This window comes from Aquarana catesbeiana, linkage group LG03 (genome assembly GCF_042186555.1).
Source record: "Aquarana catesbeiana isolate 2022-GZ linkage group LG03, ASM4218655v1, whole genome shotgun sequence".
Classification (NCBI taxonomy): domain Eukaryota; kingdom Metazoa; phylum Chordata; class Amphibia; order Anura; family Ranidae; genus Aquarana; species Aquarana catesbeiana.
Genome location: NC_133326.1, coordinates 299,117,178 through 299,142,379, shown reverse-complemented (window position 1 = coordinate 299,142,379; position 25,202 = coordinate 299,117,178). Strand labels below are relative to the sequence as shown.

At 42.5% G+C, this 25,202-nt stretch overlaps 1 protein-coding gene across 18 annotated transcripts in view; it reads right to left on the bottom strand.

The window, feature by feature from the left end:
* Positions 1 to 25,202, bottom strand: part of PPFIA2 (PTPRF interacting protein alpha 2) — a 544,100-nt gene that overhangs the window by 136,441 nt on the left and 382,457 nt on the right. For 9 of the 18 annotated variants that reach the window (XM_073620222.1, XM_073620225.1, XM_073620227.1 and 6 more), the window contains 3 exons: positions 20,569 to 20,649; positions 20,050 to 20,133; positions 11,261 to 11,392 (listed from right to left, as the gene is read on the bottom strand). In XM_073620222.1, the coding sequence (XP_073476323.1) occupies positions 11,261 to 11,392; positions 20,050 to 20,133; positions 20,569 to 20,649 (297 nt within the window). The remainder of the gene's footprint in view (positions 1 to 11,260; positions 11,393 to 20,049; positions 20,134 to 20,568; positions 20,650 to 25,202) is intronic. The other 9 variants (XM_073620229.1, XM_073620232.1, XM_073620239.1 and 6 more) reach the window with 1 other exon arrangement.

Genomic DNA, 25,202 nt, shown 5'->3' with positions numbered 1-25,202 from the left:
ACATTTGTCTCAAGCCCAGTTGGCTCAGCAGAGAATTTACAATTGTGGGGCCCAGGTACGTTCTTTTTCACCAGGTGATAGGGTGTTGGTGTTGGTCCCCATGGTCGTAAGTAAATTCCTAGCCAAAGGGCAGGAAGCGTTGGAAAAAATAGGTGACATGAATTACAAAATTATCTAACCAGGGGGATGGAAAAATAAGCAGATATACCATGTGAATTTGCTAAAACAATGGAAAGATAGGGAATCCCTGGTAGCTGAGACTACGCAAACTCCCACTCCGCCTAACTTGGTAGTCCCTGAAGATGGGATAGCAGAGACTCTGTCAAAAGATCAACAACAGGAAGCTAGAGAATTTGTACTCCACAATAAAGAGACATTTTCAGAATTGCCAGGTTGGGGATCTGGGATTGAACACGACATTGGGAAAGGGACTAGTTGAAACCATTGCAGAAGAAAAGCCAAAACACGTAAGCTGTTTTTAATCCATCTATTTGTAGCAATGCTGATTCTGGAGCTGCCAGCTACCTCTTCTTCTGAATACTTTTTATAGGGATGGAGAGCCTTTAAGCCTGTGCACCTAGTGGAAAGACTCCACTTAAGATTTGTGGGGAGTCTGCTTTGTTGGGAGTGCTGCTCTTGTGTGTCATTTGTCTAGTTCAAAACTCTATCAAATTCCAGAAGCCAGATGAGAGCCAATTCACCAAGAAGTAAAAAAAAGGCTTGAAATGGGGGTTATAGAGGAGTCAAATAGTAATTGGTCTAATCTTATTGTGTTAGTGCTCAAAGAAAATGGAAGTTGGCGTTTTTGCAATGACTTTCGCCAGGGGAGGCAGGGAATGGGATGTCAACAGAACAGTATACAGAAACAGGAATCAGTAGGGCAGAGTACAGTTGGTTAGCAGGGCAGTGTCAAATATGTGGATGGGGGAATCAAGTAATTTTTTTTTTGGTTCATACATTAGTCATTGAACAAATGACTGATGTATGGGCTGAGCCTACCTTAAAGAAGAACTTCACTAAAACCAGCAACAGTGAAGACAATGAACACCTTGGTCAGGTCTATGTAGATCAATGCATAATGTACAGAGTACAGGGGTCAGGAGAAAGCAATAAACAAAGCATCATATAGAGTGCAGCAGTCAGGATGAGCGCCACGGTCACATTATAGTCCTTCCTTAGCTCAGCGTCCATGGCAATCCTCCTACACATTCCCCCTCCATCCATGTCACCAAAGTTCCCCTATACATCAGTGTTCCCAAAGGGCCACCACCTTACATCAGAGTCCCACATTTACAGCAGATATGCCCCTTGCATCAGAGTCTGGCAGAGTGCCCCCTTACACATGCCTTCACCACTGGTCGATGGTTGGCATCAAAAGGCTTTAGAAAAATCCACCTGTTTCTGGCTCTGAACTGTGCATGCACAGTTGCAGAGTCAGACCAATTAATGAATTGCCAGACTCAGCCTAAACTGGTGCATTGGGGTTTGTGAATATAAACCATGCCAGATAAGCGCCATGTCGTCACTGTGCAAGTGCACACCTGAACCTCCCCTGCTGCCTGAACTGAGGCCAAGCCTGGCAGTTCTCAAAAAGGTTGGCTTCGTAACTGTGTATACACAGTTCAGAGCTAATGACAAGGGGACTTTTCTCCTGTCTACAGACATTTATGGAGAGGAGAAAAGTGCCTGTTTTTTTTTTTTTTTTTTAAACCATCTCTAAATTTACAACACAGGGCTGGGGTGTACACATGCTGCCTCTGTAATATTTTATTTCCTGTCCGTGGCAGAAATTATACCCTCATTTACTTTCTGAGGGCACAGTGCCTGCTTACCATGTCCCATTCAAGTAAATGGAGCTGCTTTGAAAGCACCCCATAACTGCGTGCAACGCACATGGTTGCAGTGCATTTTCGTGGGGTTCTAGGGTTTAAAGGAGGTAGTCACTGACTGTTAAATGCTCTCTGAATGCAGATTGCTCTTCAGAAAACAAAACACATGTAAACAAGCCTCTAAAGGGATGCTAGGGCTGGGCAGAAAGGGGTTAAACAGAGGTAAAACCTCATAAGTTTATCCAACAAGCAGATTGTGAGTCATCTCCCAAAAGTATTAAAGTTGTCCCTAAGTGTTACCTGGACATGAACAGAGAGGGGGTTGGAGACAGATGGGGGAGAGAAGAGAGGGGGATGGAGAGAGTTCTGACATAGTGCAGAGCTCAGCTCACTCACCCCAGGTTGGTCTGATGGTATCAGGCAGAGGTATCAATCTTGCAGCCACCAAGTAGTTGTCAGTTGTAGAGCTTCAAATTTCCCGACCACACATCTTCTCAGGCATAGCGCCGGCCGGGAAATGGAGTGTGGATGGGGCAAACATGAGGAGAGGGGCGAGGAGGTGGTCACATCGATCTGTCTCTCCTGTTCGTGCAGGTAAGGGGGGAGGGGGAGGGGGGGCATTGTGCTAGATGAGCTCAGTGATAGTGTCACAGACACACAGCTTTGAGAGATGCAGCCAGCTGCTGCAGACAGCTTCTCTTGATGGCCAAAGTCCTTAGGTTGTCCATAGGTTGGCACAACTGGAATCTAGTAGGGCGTAGCCCACCCCAGCAACCCCCTAGGTCCAGCAATGAAAGATAAGTATATTTAATAACATTTTCCCTGAAAGTAACCTCCCTAGTAAGAGTGGAAAGGGCAATAACCCCGATAGGTTCAAGAGGAGTTCTGAAGTGCCAAGAGAGCACAATTCAAATCCAAAAAAGTCACAGAAAAACACACAGGGGAAGCTACATGAGAGATACGATGTACTTTGTCTTAAACAAAGAAAAAATGAAAGGCTAGTGGTCTTCTGGCACAAGATCACAACCACTGAGATCAAATGCTGATCCAAGCCTGATTATAAAAAGGTCAGGATTTGTCCCAAGGAGAACTTGCAAAGATGAAAGCCTTTCCTAACAGTTCGCAGAAAGTTGACTTCTTGGCTTTTAACATCCATCATTCGGAAAGGCCCCAGTCCCTCATAATCTGGGCTTCAAAAGCCATTCCAATACAGCCAACAGAGTCAACAAAGCATCTGCCAGGAGTATTGATCTTTTTTAGTGTACCACATCTGCCTGGGCTAACCCAGAGCTATGAGCATCACAAAAATGCTCTCCATCTGGATCCTGTAGGGCATATGAGGAAGGATTTTTCTGGGGAGAAAAGGTGTATATCATTCATTACTGATCCAACTGAGTCACCAGAGTATCCACTACTTTTGCAAGATGATTTCTGTACCTAGAGAAAACCTTGTTTCATTTACTTTTGTTGAACCTGGTCCAGGAGATCCACATTTGGCATCCCCCACTTTTTACACAGATCCTGGAACACTTACTGGTAAAGAGCCCATTGCCCTGGATCCAGGTGCTGACGGCTGAGGAAGCCTGTCTGCCAATTATCCACATCTGCAATGTAAATGGTGGACAAGGCTAAAACATCAAGTTCTGCCCTTGACAGAATCCCTTTTACTTGTCTTGTCATAGCAGGTCTTCTCTCTGATGGTTGATGTAAGCTACTGATGTGGAGTTTTCAGACTGGATCCTGATCAGCTGACTCTCCATTTGGGGATGGCCAACATTGTAGAGACAACCAAGCCATCCGGAGCTCTAGAGTTTGGATTCCTCCAGTGTCCGAGTCCCCTGCACCACCAAGGTGTCTAAGACTCTTTCCTAGCCTGTAAGGCTAGCATTTACTGTGAGGATCTGGATCTCTCCAACTCGAGAACTGGATTCTGGAGGAACTAGGCTAGAGACACCCCGATCTTCTGTGTCAGAGAAATTGGTCCAGAGCAGGGATCTCAAACTGGCGGCCCTCCACCTGTTACGAAACTCCAAGTTCCATCATGCCTGTGGGAGTCATGCTTGTAACTGTCAGCCTTGCGATGCCTCATGGGACTTGTAGTTTGGCAACAGCTGGAGGGCCGCCAGTTTGAGACCCCTGGTGTAGAGACTGCACCTATTCATCCCACACAGGATCCTAATTTGTAGTGTTATGGATTGAACTGGGCAAACTGGACTGGCTTGAAGAAAGCTACCATCAGTCCCAGAGTAAGGTAGCTCCTGGTCTGGAAGCTGAAAGTTTGATATTTCTCTTGGGGAATAAAAATTGACTTTATCTATGTCTAGGATAAAGTCCAGATATTGCAAGTGATGAGCTGGCTCCAATGCTAACTTCTGAAGGTTCAGCATTTATCCAAACCTTTTCAAGGACTTTATTGGCCGTGTTGTTCACCTTGTCAGCTGGAACTTGTGTTGGCTGCCCCTTTAAAAAGAGGTTGTTCAGATATTCCACACTGGGGATGGCCTGGGAGTATGACATAGCAACCTTAGTGAATGGTAGGGGTGCGAAAGACAGGTGGAAAGGCAGGACCATGAACTGGATGTGTTGGGAACCCACAGAAAAGCAAAGTTTTTTAATTGGAAAAATGATGACATGCAAGTATGTATCCTTGATGTCCACACAGTCTCCCTAAATGAAGAAGGCTGCAACAGACCTGGTGGATTTCATGCAGAGTTTTTGGGTCCGAAGGGAGGGCCTTGAAATTCGAAGGTGTCTTCCACGACACCGTTTGGTTTAAAGGCTATGAAAAGCTAGGACTAGAATCCCTGAAATGATTCTGCTGTAAGAACTGGGTGATAACCCTTTTATCCAGAAGATCTCTAAGGGCTGCATGGAGACCCATGTAGTCACATAGGTAGGTTAGAAGACATGAACTGGGAGGAGGGTTTGGAGCAGCATTCTAGTGTGTAGCCCCTGGAAACCACCTCCTGTACCCAGGCATCTAAAAAGCTTTCTGTCCAGGTGTCCACAAGGGCTAACAAATGTCCCACTATTTTGGAAGGGGAGGGCACCCACTATCTCACCTACACAGTAGATTAAGGCTGGTGCCATGAGTTCTAATTGCATAACTAGACTTTTATAGACTAGCAACATGGCTAAGGCAGGTGCAATGCAGGGCCAGCCAGGGAAAACAAGGTTTTTGGGAAAAATCTCCACACATTTATCAATAGGATTCTTAAAAACAGACGCATCATCCACAGGAATCATCAGTACTTTATTAGGGTGTTGGATTAATGGATGAAATGGCCCAGTTCCTAATAAACGACTCCTAAATTAGTACAAGCTGCCAAAGATTTTGGAGATGTGAACAGCTTATCAGGAGTCTCCCAGTCCCCACAAAGGATGTCTGGGACTAGTGCACCAGAAAGGTCTTGGTAGTCTTAGGGCCTCGAAGGAATCCTAGACAGGTAGCAGCACTGGTAAAAGCTACAGGCTGATCTTCCAGTTTTAAAGTGGTGCACACCAGATCAATATCAATAACCACATCAATGGCAGTGGCTCCTCAGGGGCAACCTCATCTGTTAAAGATTATTGAGGCTCAACATCAGACCGAGACAGCGTGTGCAGCAGAGAGCTCAGAGTCCGCTAAGGCCACACCAGACCAGTTAACAATTTTGCAGGGTAAAGCTTGGAGGTAAATCATTCAGAGTCAGTAATAAAGGTTGCAAGTTGGCCCATGAATACTTAACTGCAGTGAATTCCTTCTAGGATAGCATCAAGAGGGGGGGGTAGGGGGGCACATATATCTGAGCTAAGGAAGAGTGCAGGGACTCAAAGAGAGGGCAACATTCCAGGATGTCAGTGTGTCAAGTCCTTTTGGTGGGTGAATTGCAGGCAGCACTGGACCCATAAGTGGATTGTTACAGTAGAGCTGCTGCCCGTGTGTCTGGGATCTGATATATTGTGCTGAAAACAGCAGGGACAATGTAGCTTAAGGTACAAGGCTAGGCCTTAAGGGTAGGTGGGCAGCAAATACCAACAGAGGATGATCCACATGTCACATGAAACAAGAAGCATTGGTGGGGAATTTCTTCTTCTCACTGAATGGCTCAACATTCCACCTAACAACCCTAGCTTTAACCCTTTCTGCATTACACTGATGGAAAAATAGGGATAATAAGGGTGCCCAATGGTCCTAACAAAAGTAGCTCTCTGTGATTGGTCTGAATGGCCTACTTATAAAGTGAGTCTTTTCAAGGACTGGGTCACACCAGAGGCTGTGCCACAGCTCTGGACCCTGAAAGCACTCTGTGGCTAATTAATACAGTACATTCAGGTCTCCAAAGCACCACAATGCAGAGAGCTCAGTGCTTGACAAAAAAATTGACAAGTAAAAATGGATAAACTTTTCTCAGTAGAGAAAAGGCATCCATCTTTCTAAGGCACTATCAAAAAAAAAACTGAAGCATGCTGGGAGTAGAAGAGGTTATACTGGACTGGTCACTTTTTTGGTTGCCAAAGTCAAACAATTCCTGCAGGCGGTGGTATGACCTAATCATCTATGAATCCTGTGTCCCTCAATAAGTAGGAGAAAAAAATATTTTAGAGAGTGATCTGTAGGATCAGAAAACACTTTCTGCTGGGCCTATTGCCTAAAATTAGGCAAGATATTGTCGGGCAGAGGACATTGGACCTGTCACAGAATGGAAACATAGGGGTTGATTTACTAAAACTGGTGGGGGCAAAATCTGGTGCAGCTGTGCATGGTAGCCAATCAGCTTCTAACTTCAGCTTGCTCAGTTAAGCTTTGACAAAAAAAATTGGAAGCTGATTGGTTTCTATGCAGAGCTGTGCCAGTTTTTGCACTCTACAGTTTTAGTAAATCAACCCCATAGTTCTTTCAATGCAAATGTAACCTCAAAATGCTAAAGGCAAATTAAAACATTCACATTGCATTTGAAGTTTTGCATTTGACCGAAGCTTGTTTTTGCTACAACTCAAATACACAATTTAGGATTTTGATAGTAATTAGACATGTGGATTAGTTTTTGTCCGAATGCATTTTCGTCCGAATTTCAGGTATTTTCGATATTGTTTTAACAAACGATAACGAAAGCGCAGAATCCGAAAAACGAAAGATCCGACATAAACAAATGCTTTATTTTCGTTTTCGTTGCTACAACAGTTCGATATACAGTGGGGCAAAAAAGTATTTAGTCAGCCACCAATTGTGCAAGTTCTCCCACTTAAAAAGATGAGAGAGGCCTGTAATTGTCATCATAGGTATACCTCAACTATGAGAGACAAAATGTGGAAACAAATCCAGACAATCACATTGTCTGATTTTTGAAAGAATTTATTTGCAAATTATGGTGGAAAATAAGTATTTGGTCACCCACAAACAAGCAAGATTTCTGGCTCTCACAGACCTGTATCTTCTTCTTTAAGAGGCTCCTCTGTCCTCCACTCATTACCTGTATTAATGGCACCTGTTTGAACTTATCAGTATAAAAGACACCGGTCCACAACCTCAAACAGTCACACTCCAAACTCCACTATGGTGAAGACCAAAGAGCTGTTAAAGGACACCAGAAACAAAATTGTAGACCTGCACCAGGCTGGGAAGACTGAATCTGCAATAGGCAAACAGCTGGGTGTGAAGAAATCAACTGTGGGAGCAATAATTAGAAAATGGAAGACATACAAGACCACTGATAATCTCCCTCGATCTGGGGCTCCACACAAGATCTCACCCCGTGGGGTCAAATTGATCACAAGAACGGTGAGCAAAAATCCCAGAACCACACGGGGGGGCCTAGTGAATGACCTGCAGAGAGCTGGGACCAAGGTAACAAAGGCTACCATCAGTAACACACTACGCTGCCAGGGATTTAGATCCTGCAGTGCCAGACGTGTCCCCCTGCTTAAGCCAGTAGGGGGTTTGCTAGAGAACATTTGGATGATCCAGAAGATGATTGGGAGAATGTCATATGGTCAGATGAAACCATAGTAGAACTGTTTGGTAGAAACACAACATGTCATGTTTGGAGGAGAGAGAATGCTGAGTTGCAACCAAAGAACACCATACCTACTGTGAAGCATGGGGGTGGCAACATCATGCTTTGGGGCTGTTTCTCTGCAAAGGGAACAGGACGACTGAACCGTGTACATGAAAGAATGAATGGGGCCATGTATCGTGAGATTTTGAGTGCAAACCTCCTCCCATCAGCAAGGGCATTGAAGATGAAACGTGGCTGGGTCTTTCAGCATGACAATGATCCCAAACACACTGCCCGGGCAACAAAGGAGTGGCTTCGTAAGAAGCATTTCAAGGTCCTGGAGTGGCCTAGCCAGTCTCCAGATCTCAACCCCATAGAAAACCTTTGGAGGGAGTTGAAAGTCCGTGTTGCCCAGCGACAGCCCCAAAACATCACTGCTCTAGAGGAGATCTGCATGGAGGAATGGGCCAACATACCAGCAACAGTGTGTGACAACCTTGTGAAGACTTACAGAAAACGTTTGACCTCTGTCATTGCCAACAAAGGATATATAACAAAGTATTGAGATGAACTTTTGATATTGACCAAATACTTATTTTCCACCATAATTTGCAAATATATTCTTTTAAAAATCAGACAATGTGATTGTCTGGATTTGTTTCCACATTTTGTCTCTCATAGTTGAGGTATACCTATGATGACAATTACAGGCCTCTCTCATCTTTTTAAGTGGGAGAACTTGCACAATTGGTGGCTGACTAAATACTTTTTTGCCCCACTGTAGATAGGAGATTCAACATGATGCTGACAATAAAAATCTGTGTCCATCAAACCTGTGGTCGAATGTGTCTAACCTTAACTCTATTAGTCCAAGATTATTCTACATAGAGAGAAAAGATTGGACGTAGAGAGAAAAGATTCAACATAGAGAGAAAAGATTCGACATAGGGGAGAAAAGATCGCTGTTGGAATTGGATGGGGGAAGTAAAATAAAAATAATGATGATGATGAATGTTATTGGCTGATTGTAATCAAAGGGGAGGAGCAGTAAGATAGCTAAAACTAAGTACACACATACTTTGGCTTGTGGTGTCTGTTGAAAGTTCTAAGAAGATTTGACGGAGCAGGTAAACTATACGGCGTCGTACAGTTTAGCTGCTCCGTCGAATCCTCTTTGAACATTCGACAGACACCATAAGCCTTCAATGACAGATTCGACCTTAAAGTGGGGTTCCACCCAAAAAACAAAAATACCTGGAAAAAATCTAAAAAAAAAACCAAAAAAACATTTGGATATTTTTTTTTTTTTTCACTTACCTCTAAATGCCTGTTGTTAAGTGGTCCCTCGTAGTCTGCCTGTTCCTTTGCCTGGGCTGGTGACATCACTTCCCCCCAGGCACAGGAAGGGCTCCGCTCTGCTCCCTCCCTCCTGTCAATCATCTGGGACCCATTACAGGTCCCAGGTGATTGAGCGGCCAATCACGGCGCGCGGCGCCGCTCGCGCATGCGCAGTGGGTGCCAGGCTGTGAAGCCACAGCCCGGCGCCCACAGTTGAAATGCCGGCGCCAACGAGTGGAGGGGGGGGACGAGTGGGGCCTCGATCCCCCGCATCGCTGGACCCAAGGACAGGTGAGTGTCCAATTAAAAGTCAGCAGCTGCAGTATTTGTAGCTGCTGACTTTTAATTTTTTTTTTTTTTTACGGCCCCCTGGGTGGAACTCCTCTTTAATTAATTTGGATTTTTGGACAAATGCAATTTTTAACGAAAAACTAAACAAATAAAAACAAATTTCGGGAGTAACTAAATAAATTTATTTTTTGGATGAAAACGAAATTCCGAAACGAAATATTTCAGTGTGCACATGTCTAATAGTAATAAGTACAAATTATATTTATCTATTATATATGGTGTAGCACCTACAGGGGTTGATTTACTAAATGCAAATAGATTGTGCACAGTTGCACTCTGAAAGAGCAGTTGCCCCAGAGCTTAGTAAATGAGGTAAAGGTTCACTTTGCAAAGAATACCTAATAATATGCAAAGAAAATAAAAAAAAAACAGCATTTTTGCTTGCACATGATTGGATGATAGAAGTCACAGAGCTTCTGCTCATTTACTTAGTTCTGGAGCAACAGCTCATGCAGAGTGCAACTGTACTCTTCAAAGTGCGCAGTCTATATGCCTTTAGTAAATCAACCCTATGGTGTTATAAGGAAATCTGTACTGAAAATGCTGAACTGACTATCATGATGATCCAAGTATGCAAGATAAGGAAGTTTTAATCCCCTATTACTGTCCTGATAAGCATACTTTTTCTGGGTCAGTAACTGAAAGTTTTCAAGCCAGAGTAGCAAGCATCTTTAGGAGGTATTACTAAGCTCTGGAAAAATGAGCGCAACTGCATATGCAAAGTGCACAGTTTATTTGCCTTTAGTAAATCAACCCCTTTACTTGTTCAGTAGAGAAGGCAGTATTTAAGGAGAGAAATTCGGGCCCTGGCTTAAATTTTGCACTGGGTCGTCGACCAGTTTATCTACAGTGCTGGAGCAAAGCACGAAGAATGACAAATTACTGAATATTACTGAGTCCTATGCTGAAGGAAGGAAATGTAGCTTTTTAATTTAGTAACTGTACAACTGCAAGCACAGCACTTCTAATAACCTCCCTAATACATCATTCGTTCTGGAAACTATTAGGCCCCTTTCACACTGGGGCGGTTTGCAGGCGGTATTGCGCTAAAAATACCGCCTGCAAACCGCCCCTAAACAGCCTCCGCTGTTTGTTCAGTGTGAAAGCCCGAGGGCTTTCACACTGAAGCGGTGCGCTGGCAGGACGGTAAAAAAAGTCCTGCCAACCGCTTCTTTGGAGCGGTGAAGGAGCGGTGTATTCACCGCTCCTAAACCGCTCCTGCCCATTGAAATCAATGGGACAGCGCGACTATACCGTGGTTATACCGCGGCTATAGCCGCGCTGTACGAGCGGATTTAACCCTTTTTCGGCCGTCAGCGAGGGTTAAAACCGCACCGCTAGCGGCCGAATACAGCCGCAAAAACGACGGTAAAACAGCACTTAAAATAGCGCTGTTTTACCGCCGACGCCCCCACCGCCCCAGTGTGAAAGGGGCCTTACAGTAGTTGTATGGTCTCAACTGAAATGTGAAAGATTACTTACCTAACTGGACTTGTATATCATTCCTTGTTCAGATTTGCATAAAACTACAAGAAAATCACTGAACTATACAGTATAGCCACACCCTGTTTTTCTTGTGTTACACGGGTTACTTTTTTGAAAAAAATGTCACCAAAAAAAACAATTGTAATACAATACAGGTCAATGCAATAAGTTGTATAGAACTGACATGCTACCTTGAACAAATGTGCTTTCAGCAAAATCCAGCACATGAAAACATTTTAAGCTTTTCCTGCAGAGGAAGCTGCAAAATTTCAAAATTACCTTGTCTTCAAGTGCAGCCATTCTTTCCTTCAAGTGCAACTGCAGCCGTTCATTTGATTCAGTTAGGAGTCTATCCACTGTATCAGAAAGCCTTTTATTGTGTTCTTCATTCATTTTTTCCCTCTGTCTAGCCTAAACCGCAAAATTAGACACAAATATATAAACTATATTCAGCTATTGGTTACAGTCTACTCATTCTGGTTCTGGTCATTCCCAACAGCAATACAACGTATTACATACATAGTTACATAGTAGGTGAGGTTGAAAAAAGGCACAAGTCCATCAAGTCCAACCTATGTGTGTGATTCTGTCAGTATTACATTGTATATCCCTGTATGTTGCAGTCGTTCAGGTGCTTATCTAATAGTTTCTTAAAACTATTGATGCCCCCCCCCCCTGCTGAGATCACCACCTGTGGAAGGGAATTCCACATCCTTACTGCTCTTACAGTAAAGAACCCTCTATGTAGTTTAAGGTTAAACCTCTTGTTAATCTTGTTAAGATTCCTTCTGCGAAAAAGTTTTATCCCTATTGTGAGGTCACCAGTATGGTATTTGTATATTGAAACCATATCCCCTCTCAAGCATCTCTTGTCCAGAGAGAATAAGTTCAGTGCTCGCAACCTTTCCTCATAACTAGGATCCTCCAGACCCTTTATTAGCTTTGTTGCCCTTCTTTGTACTCGCTCCATTTCCAGTACATTATTCCTGAAGACTGGTGCCCAGAACTGGACAGCATACTCTAGGTGCGGCCGGACCAGAGTCTTGTAGAGTGGGAGAATTATCATTTTATCTCTGGAATTAATCCCCTTTTTAATGCATGCCAATATTCTGTTTGCTTTGTTAGCAGCAGCTTGGCATTGCATGCCATTGCTGAGCCTATCATCTACTAGGACTCCCAGGTCCTTTTCCATCCTAGAGTCCCCCAGAGGTTCTCCCCCCAGTGTATAGATTGCATTCTTATTTTTGCAACCCAAATGCATTATTTTACATTTTTCTACATTGAACCTCATTTGCCATGTAGTTGTCCACCACATTAATTTGTTCAGATCTTTTTGCAAAGTTTCGACATCCTGCGGAGAAGTTATTGCCATGTTTAGCTTAGTATCGTCCACAAATACAGAGATTGAACTGTTTACCCCATCCTCCAGGTTGTTTATGAACAAATTAAACAGGATTGGTCCCAGCACAGAACCCTGGGGGACCCCACTATCCACCCCTGACCATTCCGAGTACACATTTTTCATCTTTTTTTTTTTTTTTTTTTAGGAGGAGGAGAAGGCTGGGTTTAAGTCCACGTTCAGATCACAAAAGCGTTCTCCAGATCCATTGCGATGTGTTTCTGCATGTGCGTTTTTGATGTGTTTCTGGATGCATTCCAGATGCTTTTTTTTCTCACTGTACTGGGGTACAGTGCCTATTGTAGCCAATCAGATGTTATCCATATTGTATTTATCACAGATCAATGATATATACGTTATGTTAATATTGTTAAAGTTGTTGTTGTTAATATTTATCTTTGTAAATAAATTCTGTATAAAACATTCAACAGTGTTATTTCATGAGATAATTTATGAGGGCGTGTTTAGGAGTGGGGCAGGGTAGGGGTTGGGTGGGGCAATTGGTGGTGAGTAACTCTTAAAGCGGGAGACCAATCTTTTTTTTTTTTTTTTTTAGGTCATTGAGACACTTTGCTAATCCCAAAATAATACTCAGTTTGGGTGTAATATTTCCGCCTCTGTCTGTTTTTGTACTGATGAATAACTTAAAAAATGTGATGCTGGCTGTTTTCATCTTGCTTGTGGGCATGTGAAGCCCACAAGCATTGATTTCCTGGATGCGGTGAATGCTGCTCATTCACAGCTTGTGGAAGCCTGACACTAAGCTCCCAGGAGACAGTGCGGCGCCGGGGAAAGGCAATAAACACGCCTACTCCCATGGGAGGAGAGACAGGAAGTGCCACAATAAAGTACAAATAAAGGTTATTACAGCGATAAAAAAAAATTTCGTGTGGCATTTGAACATCTATGCAATTAACTGAAGGGGGTAAGATTAAGTTAAAAATTTGAGTGGAACCCCCGCTTTAAGGCCTGGCTAGGAGCTCAGGACTTTAAATTTTGAGCCCTGCTCTAATGGGTCAGACCACACTAAATTAGGCTATATTCACATTGAGGCATTTTTCAGGCGCTAAAGGGCTAAAAATAGTGCCTGTAAAGCACCTGAAAAACGCCTCACCTGAAGCCCCAATGTGAAAGCACAAGTGCTTTCACACTGAAACAGTGCGCTTGCAGAACGTTGGAAAAAGTCCTGCAAGCAGCATCTTTCAGGCGGTACGGGAGCGATGAATACACCGCTCCTCCACCACCCCTGCCATTGGAATAAATGGACGACGCTTTGTGGGCGCTGCTAACCTTTTATTTGGCCACTGGCGGGGTTAAAAGTGCCCTGCTAGCAGCCGAAAAGTGCCGCTATTACAGCGGTAAAGCGCCGCTAAAATTAGCGCGCTTTACCGCTACTGCCCCCCGCCCCAGTGTGAAACTAGCCTTATTGTTAGTATTAGCCCACTGGCTCCAGCTTGTGTTTACACCCGTCAATATTTTTACAGGCAGCCAGTAAAAAACGGGCACTTTTCTCCTGCCAGTAAATGCCAGTGACAGGAAAAGGTTGCCAGTAAAAAATATGGCTGTGAGTCAGCTGAGACCATCCGAGTGCCTGCTACATTGTGTTCTGGCAGGGGGCGGGTCTGGCAGAGGAGGTGCCTGAGCATGTCATGTGAGGTCATAGTGCAAGGCAGCCGAGTGGAGAGGGCCGAAGCCTCAAATACGAGTCTGTGGGAGGGGAGCAAGGCAACCCGGGAGCCGGATTGTCAGTGCTGTTTGAACTGGAGTGGACTGAAGCGACCACGTGGCGGGGGAGAGAGACTGTCACTGTGACTCAGGGGGGGATGTGTTGTGTCGGTGACGTGTCATTATCATCTGTGCTGCCGCTAGTGTCACTGTGAGAGTCAATTTCATGTGTGTGTTTCTGCCTATTCTAATTTCTTGCCTGTCCCTGAGCAACTTACTTTATCAAATATAAATATAAATTTATAAAATAAGAAATATGTTTTTTGCCCTAATATCTACCTTAAATCACATTGCTAATTGCAAATTGTACTTGTTTGTAGCCTAAATACTGAAATTTGCACTTAAGACTGTAATGTTGTAACTTTTGGAAATGCCAGTAAAAACGTTTCTGTGCCAGTAAATTTGGAGTTTCGTGTCAGTAAATTTCAATCTAGTAGGTTGGCAACCGGCAGAGAGAGTGGGACCCCTTTTATAGACTATGGCGGGTATACAGATCTGAGATTCCTAAAGCAGGGTTATCATCAGAGTCCCAGAATAAATTTAAGAATAATTTAAGAATCTTGACCCCCCTAGCATTTGTTTTTTAAAAGAAAAATTTCAGTGCAACTGGCCACGCACACTATTAGATGCTTGCATTTTCACAATGAACACATTGTGAAGTGTAAAAACATAACATAAGAGCTTTATATGCATCTACAAATGTTCATGCATTACAGGTAACTTCACAGCTCTTTCCAACACTTTGAAAACTACATCTTCCAGCATGAAGCATGTGAGAGAAGGTGAAAAAACACCCCATGAGAAGCGAGAAACAGAACACCAATGATTAACAATGAACTGGCAAAACAGTGTTTTACCTAAAAGATGAAACTGAATATCACACAATCTTCTGAATGTTCAAACAACATTCTCCCATTTGTACAATGTAGGCAACATTGTTCAGCAAACCTTGTGTGGAAGACATCTAATGTCCCAAATTGTATTTATTTATTATACTGTAGGTATTTAAAAAGCACTGAGAATTTACACAGTGTTTACATACTGTACATTCACATCCATATGTGTCCTCAAGGAGGACCCTCTATGGTCCCTATTTAACATGCAAAGATAGTGTACATGCACAAATACACTAGGGGCAATTTGCAATGAAGCCAAATAACCTACCAGCATGTCTTTGGAGCGTGGAAGGAAACAAGAATACCTGGAGGAAACCCACACAAGAAAAGAAAATACAAAGACAATCCATGCTGATAGTGTCCTGGCTGGGAGTCAAATCAGGTACTCCAGTGTTGCAAGTCAGATGTGTTAACCACTTAGCCACTGTGCTGCCCAATAGACCAACCCTTGAAAAACTAAATGTGAAGGCTAAGTCAAAATGGTAATCACAGACTAAAAATGATTCCCGTTTTTAGCTATAAAATGAAAGGCAACTGGTTAGTCTAAGCCAATGTTTCTCAACTCCAGTCCTCGGGGGGGGGGGGGAATCCTGAAAACATGACCTGTTGGGGATACTTGAGGACTGGAGTTGAGAAACAGCGGTGTAAACTTTGTGTTTTTTTTTTCTTTTACCAAGTTCCACTATCAGAAAACAATTTTTTGTTGTTTTACTAACTTAGGAGAAGAATGATGTAACTAGATTAGGGTACCTTCACAAACTTTCACAGGTACCATAATGTTCTGGGACAATTAACATCTCCCATGACACATTTTATGGTGATTGGATTAAGGTGACTGATTTATACATGTGGTTATAAATGCTGTGGTATGTTTCTAACAGTAACTAGAAAAGAGGGCAGTTCTTAGAAGAGTGGCAAAGCATGTAAAACATTACAGAACAATTCTAGGTAAATGTGACCAATTACTTCCACAATAGCTATACCATGAACTGAATAAAAGAAAACCTTCATTTGATTGACCTTAAAGTGATTCTATGCTTTGTTTATAATGGGTAACGGGTGCACTTTAATCCAAACTGCCACAGACTCATATACTTACCTTCCTTTTTTCTCCACTGCATTCAGCCTACAGGAGCAATACTGGAACCTTGTACAAGTTACAAGTTGTTGGAGTCATAGATCACACAGGGCTTTGTCATTGTTTACACAGGAATATTACTCTCCATAGACATAGAGGGTACTTCTTTTAGCTCTCATCACTGAACAAAGTGGCGAGAGAACAAAGGAAAGGCCAGTATATTCTGACGGGAAAGAGAAAGAATGGGCAAAGCACCAGTTTGCCTTAAAGGAAACCTATCAAGGTAAAATGTGTCACTTATACTGCTTTAACTTAAAAATTCTGGGGCTGTCATTCTTGTTCTTGTTCCATTTTAGGTAAGATCCTTTAATTAGAATGTGCATGTAAGATGTTCTAAAATAGAAAGAAATCCTGCGAGTCACCACTGTCTAGATGCTTAAAGTGGTTTAAAGCGGGGTTCCACCAAAATTTTGAACAATATCTGTATGTATTCTCTTCCTTGCCTAGATGCTGAAATGCCGTTTAAAAAAATTAAAATCGCCGTAATTACCTTTTAGTTTTCTATTCTTCTTTGCACTTCCTGGTTCTCCTCCCGTGGGAGTAGGCGTGTTTCTAGCCTCTCCCAGACTCCTGGGAGCTAGTCTCAGGCTTCCCAGGATGCCACTGAGCATGTGCGGGAACGAGCAGTGAATGCTGGGAGCACAGCATTCACCACATCCAGGAAATAAATGCTTGTGGGCTTCAAATGCCCACAATGAAGATGGAAACCGCCTGCAGTGAATAATATAAGTTATTCTTTCCGACGAAATCTGACACAGGCGGACATATTACACACAATATGTGAGTATGTAATGCTGAGAAGAAAAGTTTGTGAATGAACTCAAAAAAAAAAAAAAAAAAACGATAGATAGGTGGACCCCCGCTTTAAATAACCCAAAGACTAATGGTATTGAGCCTGTCACATGTATCGTGAAAGATCAATAAATTATCTAAAAGCTGCTAGCATTGAACACATCACATATATCGTGCAAAGATAAATACATTAATTGAATACACTGCGCTAAAAATTATATAGATTGTAGTGTATACTAAAACTAAGTAAAATTAATCAAATTAATATAACTAATAAATGGATATGATTACACACAACATACATTTAAAGTGCCTTGTGCATAACTTTGTTTAAAACCATAAACATAAACAAATAACATAGAAAAAAAGTGCTCCTGTGAAATATATAGTGTCCAAGTAGGTCATGAATGACCGTGCTGAATATAAACAACACTGCAAGGGATATGTGAATCAAATCATAAGACAAAGTGCTCATGTGCATATAAATCGCATCCAAATCGCATCCAACTGCGTCTCTAGTAAGGTGATAAAAGTTTGTGTAATTTAAGAACAATAAAAAGTGTGATCCAAGACGTGCTGGGGTGTCTTCACTCAGGTGCCCCCCCTCAGGTAGTAAACGCTCATCTTGGAGCGTGCAACTTTGCGATTAAGCAAAGTCAAAGCACGCATGTAAACCTCCTCTGGGCTCTTTAGAATGTCAGGCTCCTGGGTTCCTCAGCATAGTTATCCGGGATATACATCAGGTGCATCAGTGCACCATTCTATGATGAACATGTAGCAGATTATACCAGGGTGGTATCGGGATGATACAAGCGTCCTCCTTAGCTTACAAGATATTTTGTCGTGCCATCCTGACCCCTCCCCAAATAGTGTCGATACAGGGATATCAAATCTACCTCAGGGGGAAATATATGTAAGATGTTCTGGTTTTTTTCTGGCCACATACTTCTCTCAGACTAATAAGCTACCCTATTTCTATCCTGATTTCTTATCTTTAATAGGGAAATACCTACCATGACATAAAGGCCAGTAAACATTTTTTTAATGCCCACATAAAATGTGAATATAACCAGTGAACACTTGGACTTCATGTAAAACCCAACTCCAGGTTTTTTCTTTTTTTTTTTAATACAGTGGAAAGAATTCAGTTATATGCCAGGCTTTTTTAATTGTCTTTCACTTCCTGTGCCTCTGAAGCACATACACGAAATTGATATTGTGGTTGTTACAGGGACAGAAAGCCATTGACAAAAATTAAATGAAATAAGAAAAACCTCATCAGGCGTTTATCCTCTTCCTTACTTAAAAAAAAAAAAAAATGTGAGTTTTGATTTTGTCTGTGTCTCCTGTCCTGACAGGAAGTGAGGGAAAACCATCCCATTAGGAATACTGAAGGCAATAAAACCTTACCAGAGGCTCTGATCCTTTCCTGCTTTGTCTAAAACGAAATAAAATGTTTTGGCTGGAGTTGGGCTTTCAAATTCAATGGGGAACATTTATCAAGCAAATTAGCAACAAAATTAGTTGCAAAGCTGGCTGCCCCTTTACTCTAGGAATCGTTGGTAGCCATCTCCAGAAAGTTTTGAAAAGGCATGAGACAGATTTAGCACTGTAAGAGCACTTTCACACTGAAAGCGCCGGCCATTAGCGGTAAAGCGTTGCTCGTGAGGCTACTAGTTCGCCCGCTAGTTCGCCCGCTAGTATGGCGCGTTTAACCCTAAAAAAGGGTTAAAAACTCCCGTTTTGCGGCACTTTCAAAGTGATTTTCAGGCGCTTTGAAAGCGCTGCCCATTCATTCCAATGGGCAGGGCGTGTTGGGAGCGCTAAATACAGCGCTCCAAACCCACCCTAAAGATGCTGCTTGCAGGATTTTTCCTAACGTCCCGCAAGTGCACCGGCCAAGTGAGAAAAGTCACACTGGAATGAATGGGAGGCAGTTTTAAGCATTTAGCAGAGGCTATTTCCAGCGCTAAAGCGCCTGAAAACCGCCCCAGTGTGAAAGGGATATTCACTGAAAACAGACATACCATTATGAAGCAGGGGCAGGGTGTATATTGTCATGGTGCTAATTTTGATCTGTAGAGGGAAGAATTTATGAACCAAGATTCATAGATCTGTCTTATATTGGAGTCACTGCTCCTGTTTAGCACTCCCTTGCTTTGCAACAAAATTGATCAATGCCAGCCAAATATTTAAAGTGAACCTTTTCTAAAGGTCATCGTTTCTAGCAATTTTGCTATATTAATATTAAAAAACATTTTTTTTTTTACTTATTTTCACCAAATCATGAGCTCTATTCAAAAACATATAAACACACAGATGAAGTACTTCAATTGTGCATTTCACATTTTAGATAATTTGCTTCCAAGGGATTCATTAGGCTTTTCTGAGCATATCTCTACCTGTCTGCACCCTCTTGCCTGCTGATTCTATTTCAAGAATTACAAAAGGACATTACTAGGAACCATTGAACGTATAAAATTGAAAACAACTGTCTTTGTTTGGTTTCTCTCGCCACTGAGGAGATTTATCCTTTCTATTAATCATGAGGACCACTGTCAATGAGACTAAAATTGATGGGAAATCTAAAATTTTACAGTTGTCAACGGGACAAGAAGTAAAGGGAAATATTTAATGGGGACAGCTGTTCTGGTGACATCTGTCTAAGGATGGAATTCTCCTTACCTCACAAGGACAGGAAGTAAAGATAAATCTTCGCCACCTTAACATGTTAGAGCCCAGCTCAAGTCCATCATTTTTATTTTATTTTGGCTAGAGCAGGGAAAGTTTACAGCCTCTGCCAGGTTTTGAATGTCAGATCAAAAACATTTTAGTTAGATTTGGGCTTTAATGTCAGGCTAAGAATAAAACCATTCCTCTGTAAGTCTTTTTCCCTTGAGTTTCAACAAAAGCATTCATTCTTGATGAAAGCCCACCTTTGGAAAAGCTGAAGCCCAGAGAACATGACTTTTTTCTGGCCAGAATCAAAGTAGAGATGCACTGCATTGCATCTAGCTCTCCAGATTTCTTAATAAAAAAGGGTCAAGCACCTTTAAATCCACTTATTTACATATAAGAATCTTAGCATACTTTAAAAAACGTATTATACTGTACACACCCTCTGCAGCTCCTGGTTCTTTTCTTCAAGCTGTGTCTCCAAATGTCTCATTCGTTCCTCAATGTTTCCATGCCTTTCTTCTGCCTGTAAAAAAAATGAAAAGAGCTGATCTGAAATGTGAATATCTAGGGACCGGGATGGTCAGCAAGTAAAGTATAAAAAGACAAAAGCAAGCTACTACTAACTGCAGACTTACTCTAGAAAAAGAAATAGTACTGAAGCAGGCAGCTGGACAGCATTGCTTGAAATGTGTCAGCTACAGAGGCCTGCTACATCCAAGCGCTAGCAATATATTAGGATTACCTATGAGCAGTGAAATCAGCCAAATGTAACATGCAGACTGTGCATGGTTTGAAAACAAACCTACTATCATAAATCATAAGCCCCTGAAGCACTAAATTGCACAATGGTTGATTATCAATAATCAAGGCATAACAAAAAAACGAAAGAACAGTAAAATGAAAAATAAAGTAAAATGGATTCTATTCAGCAATAGAAAGTAAAGTCCAGTAGGACTACCTTCCTACGTATGGAGACCATTTCTTGTAGTTTAGATTCCATAACATATTGATAATCATCAGATGAGGAGGTTGGCTCAGACTAACAAGTTAAGGAAAAGGAGAGGGACAAAGTTGATAAAACACAACAGAAGACTGCAAATAATAAAACTGTACAGAACACTTAAAGAAAATAAAACAAAAAATGACAATGTATATACCAGAAAAAAAAAAAGAAAAATGGTAAAACATACTAATCTTAGCTTGAACCGCCACCTGGCGGAGGCTCTCATAATTCACAGGTAAATTTCTAATAACTAAAGCAGAGGTCCACATCTCTTAGTTCCTTAGGATCTGAAAGAAAGCTAATAGCAAACAACCTGCTTCTCCCTTTCACAATTCTAGGCAAGTTAGAAAATAGCAGGGAGCAGTTGAGAGCACAGATAAAGCTTACACACCAAGGACAAAAAGTATTACATTTCTTGTGCCTACAGCTAAATGGAAAAATGGAAAAAAATGGAAAAAAAATTGCCTATAATTGCAATGTCAAGCCGCTCAACTTTTTTTCTCTCAACTCAGACAATAATGTTTTTGTATGTAAAATATGAATATCTTCCCAAGTGAAATGTCAATACCCCAAAATCCCACCCCAAGCCACACAATAATTAAAAAATATTAATAATAATATCTATAATAATTAAACCACATTTTAATATAGTTTATTGAAGTTGACCAAGAGCTGTAGATCTAATCTGCAGCATTCACAATAGGCTCTGAGAAGGTTTTACAGCTAATTTTATCTGGTTTTAGTATTCAAGTCAAATTTTATCAAGACATACATTTTACATTAATAATGCAATCTTCTGCTGTTACAACTACACAGCAATTCCTAGTGTCCAAACTGAGTACAGGAGTCCTGAAAGTATTCCATAGCACCATGATCCCTATCCAGGCACAATTTTACAGAATGTTCAAGGTGATTTATGCATCTACACTATAGAAACCTCATTCTTTGAAGAGCCTGCTTTCTCAAATGGATAATGTCATAGAATGAGTAGTGCGGTCAGTTAGGGAATTCACAACTAGGGATGGGCCGAACACCTCGAACAGGCAAAAAGTTCTAGCGAACTAGCGAACTCTATTAATGTATATGGGACACGAACATGAAAAATCAAAAGTCCTCATTTTAAAGGCTTATATGCAAGTTATTGCCATAAAAAGTGTATGGGGACCCGGGTACTGCCCTAGGGGACATGTAACAGTGCAAAAAAACATTTTTAAAAGGCAGAAGCTGGCTAATATTGCCGGCCTTACCAAGAGACACTTTGCAGCACTTACTGTAGTGAGACTATTCCTCTCTAGTGCCTATCTTAGACTCTATGTCATCACATCCTGCCAGCAGGATGAATGATTGAATAATATGAGAGAGTAAATGAAAGCATCTTGGGACCTGAAATCCAAGGAACCAGGGTTTGCACTCAAGTCGGACTGTAATGGACTACAAGTTTAAAACAAGGAAGATGCCGCTCCAGGTGAGCAGTCACTACAGTCCAGATGCGCTGGGTGCAAGCCACCGATGATCAATAGAAAGAAAAGAACAGCTGCACACCACAGGAACATTCCAACGATTTTATTCCAAATATAGCAAATGACAGCCAACAAAGACAGAGTGTCTGAACCCAGGAGGTGATGCATGCATTTCACACTGACCTCAGTGCTTCTTCAAACAACTGAGAAGCACTGAGAAGCCGTTCTTTTCTTTCTATGGACTACAAGTACCAACCTGCTGAAGAGGGAGAGGAGAATGCTGGGAGAGGCAATAAAAAGCCTAGTCTAGGCTGGGATTACTCTCTTGGGACCCCGGCCTGGATCTGCAAGCAAGTGACTCAGTGTTAGACTGTGCTCTGGCCGAGTCACAGCATGTGCTACAAGAGAGAGAGGGTCATCACGCGTGTGTACAGGAGCATCCACTGACAGCCACTTCTGGTCATCTAGCGGCAGCCTGGAAGCAACTCTTGTCACATCCACGCCTGAACCTGTAGGGCAGCAGCATGACATGAGATCGAGCGTCATCCCTTGAGCCAGGCCCTGCAGAGGCCTGTTGTGGAGTGTTCACATCACTTCTCATAACGGAAGATCGCTAGGACTGGTGAGAGGGCTCTTGCCCACCCCTCTTATAACAAGGAAAACTGCATGTAGACAACGTTGTCTTGCTCTTTTGACTAAACTTGTAGGACCCTGTGCTACACTTACTCCCTGCCAAGCAGCGACAGTGTTCATCCTGCTTCAGGACACCACAAGCACACTTTACATCACCCTGCTTGCCAGGACATACCAGCTAATTTACTTCACTCTGCCTATCAGGATATCTCCAGTATATCACCAAAGAGCTAGCTGAAGATGCAAGGCCTTCTTTTTCTTCTAAGGGACTACATCATAGCCCCAAAAAGGGATGTAGTGCCACCCCGAAGGAGCCACTGGTTAAATTTTGGGTTCTCTGCGCCTCGACTCCAAGAACAACCTCAGCCCCTCTGGTATACCTGGTTGAATAAAACTACTGCAAGCACAATATACAACGCAAGTGAGAAATACATTTTGCCTGGCTGTGGGATATGCCAATAAAAACACACACACCTGTTTGGTGGTAAATACGCTCAACCACTTCAATACAGGGCATTTTCACCCCCTTCCCGCCCAGACCAATTTTTAGCTTTCAGCGCTGTTACACTTTGAATTACAATTGCGCGGTCATGCAACACTGTACCCATATGAAATTTTGATATTTTTTCCCCCACAAATAGAGCTTTCTTTTGGTGGTATTTGATCACCTTTGCGGTTTTTATCTTTTGTGCTATAAACAAAAAAAGAGCGACAATTAGAAAAAAACACAATATTTTTTACTTTTTGCTATAATAAATATGCCATTAAAAAAAAAAAAAAAAAAAAAAACCCCAAAAAACATTTTTTTTCCTCAGTTTAGGCCGATATGTATTCTTCTACATATTTTTGGTAAAAAAAAAAAATCGCAATAAGCGTATATGGATTGGCTTGCGCAAAAGTTATAGCGTCTACAAAATAGGGGATAAATTTATGGTATTTTTATTGTTATTTTTTTTTTACTAGTAATGGCGGTGATCTGCGATTTTCATCGTGACTGCGATATTGCGGCGAACACTTCAGACACTTTTGACACTACCTTGGGACCATTCACATTTATACAGCGATCAGAGCTATAAAAATGCACTGATTACTGTGTAAATGTGACTGGCAGGGAAGGGGTTAACACTACGTGGTGAGGAAGGGGTTAAATGTGTATCCTAGGGAGTGATTCTAACTGTAGGGGGAGGGGACTCACAAGGAGAGGAGACCGATCAGTGTTCCTCTGTACTGGGAACACACCATCGGTCTCCTCTCCTCTGACAGGACGTGGATCTGTGAGTTTACACACACAGATCCACGGTCCTGCTGTGTTCACGGGCAATCGCGGGTGACCCGACGGACATCGCGGCCGCCAGTCACGCGCATCGGGTGCCTAGTGACGCGGCGTGTGCACGCGCCCCGGAGGGACAAAGGGTTCCTGCCGCCGTCATATCACTATGCGCGTTAGGGAAGTGGTTAATCTATTGATACGGATTAGCGTAAGTAACAGATAAACCGAACTTAACACACGCAGCAGGCAGGTTAGCAATAAACAATGGATTTAAACTTTCAACAAGGGTACTTATAAATCCACACTAGGTTTTGAGTGCACTCAAAAGAATAGACAGAGGTATGGTACCCCTTTAACTAGCAAATGGCCAAGGTTCTGGGATACCTAAGGTTAGGGGCAGTTTTTAGTCCTGAATCTTTGCCAGCTAAACCGTTGGAGCTCGTTGCAGCCATTAGTAAAGCCTGCAGGCAGTATTAAGGCTATAGGATAGCAGGTCAGGCAGTTCCTAATGGCTCAGTCTATAGTAGTGATAACAAATAATGAGCGCAGGGCCCTCTCATCAGGCTCAGTGACACAACAGTAGTTGTTCCTCCAATGGGCATTCACTCGCTTGGGTTACCTAAGGCAACTCTGGAGGACAGCAGGGCAAAGACGGTGGGTCTCTCTCTCCCTGTTTGGGTGCAAACTCTGGCACAGCAAAGGGGCTTCAGTGGCTTGGTCCCTTTCCCTGATGGCGTTCCCTCAGCCACACTTCAGACTCCCCTCTCTTCTTGTAGCACTCTACTCCCTCTGGTGATGAGGGGCAACGTGACTCACTCTCTCCTTGTTGCCCCAGGTCACACACTGCAGCGTGGTTCTCCCTCTCCTCTTCTTTAGTCTCCAGCCTCCTCATCCCTCACACACACTCTCTTCTTCAGAAGCCTGTCTTCTGGGATAGTGCTGGGCTACATGGTTGTCCCTCATGGATGCACAGTCCTCTCACCACACTGTCCTCCACAGCTCTTGGTAGCACTGCCTGAAACTTTTCACTTCCCATTGTCATCTGTGTCTCCCCATGTTCAGGAAAAGAAAGGTCAGCATCTCCCTATCTCCATCTTGTGACCAAAAGAAGAAATTGCATGACGATTAGTCTTACGTTATAATCTATGAATGTCCTTTATGGCTCAATGACAACATGCCTGCTACAGGAATATGAGGAGGGAGAGGAAGAGGCTGGTCCTCGAGCC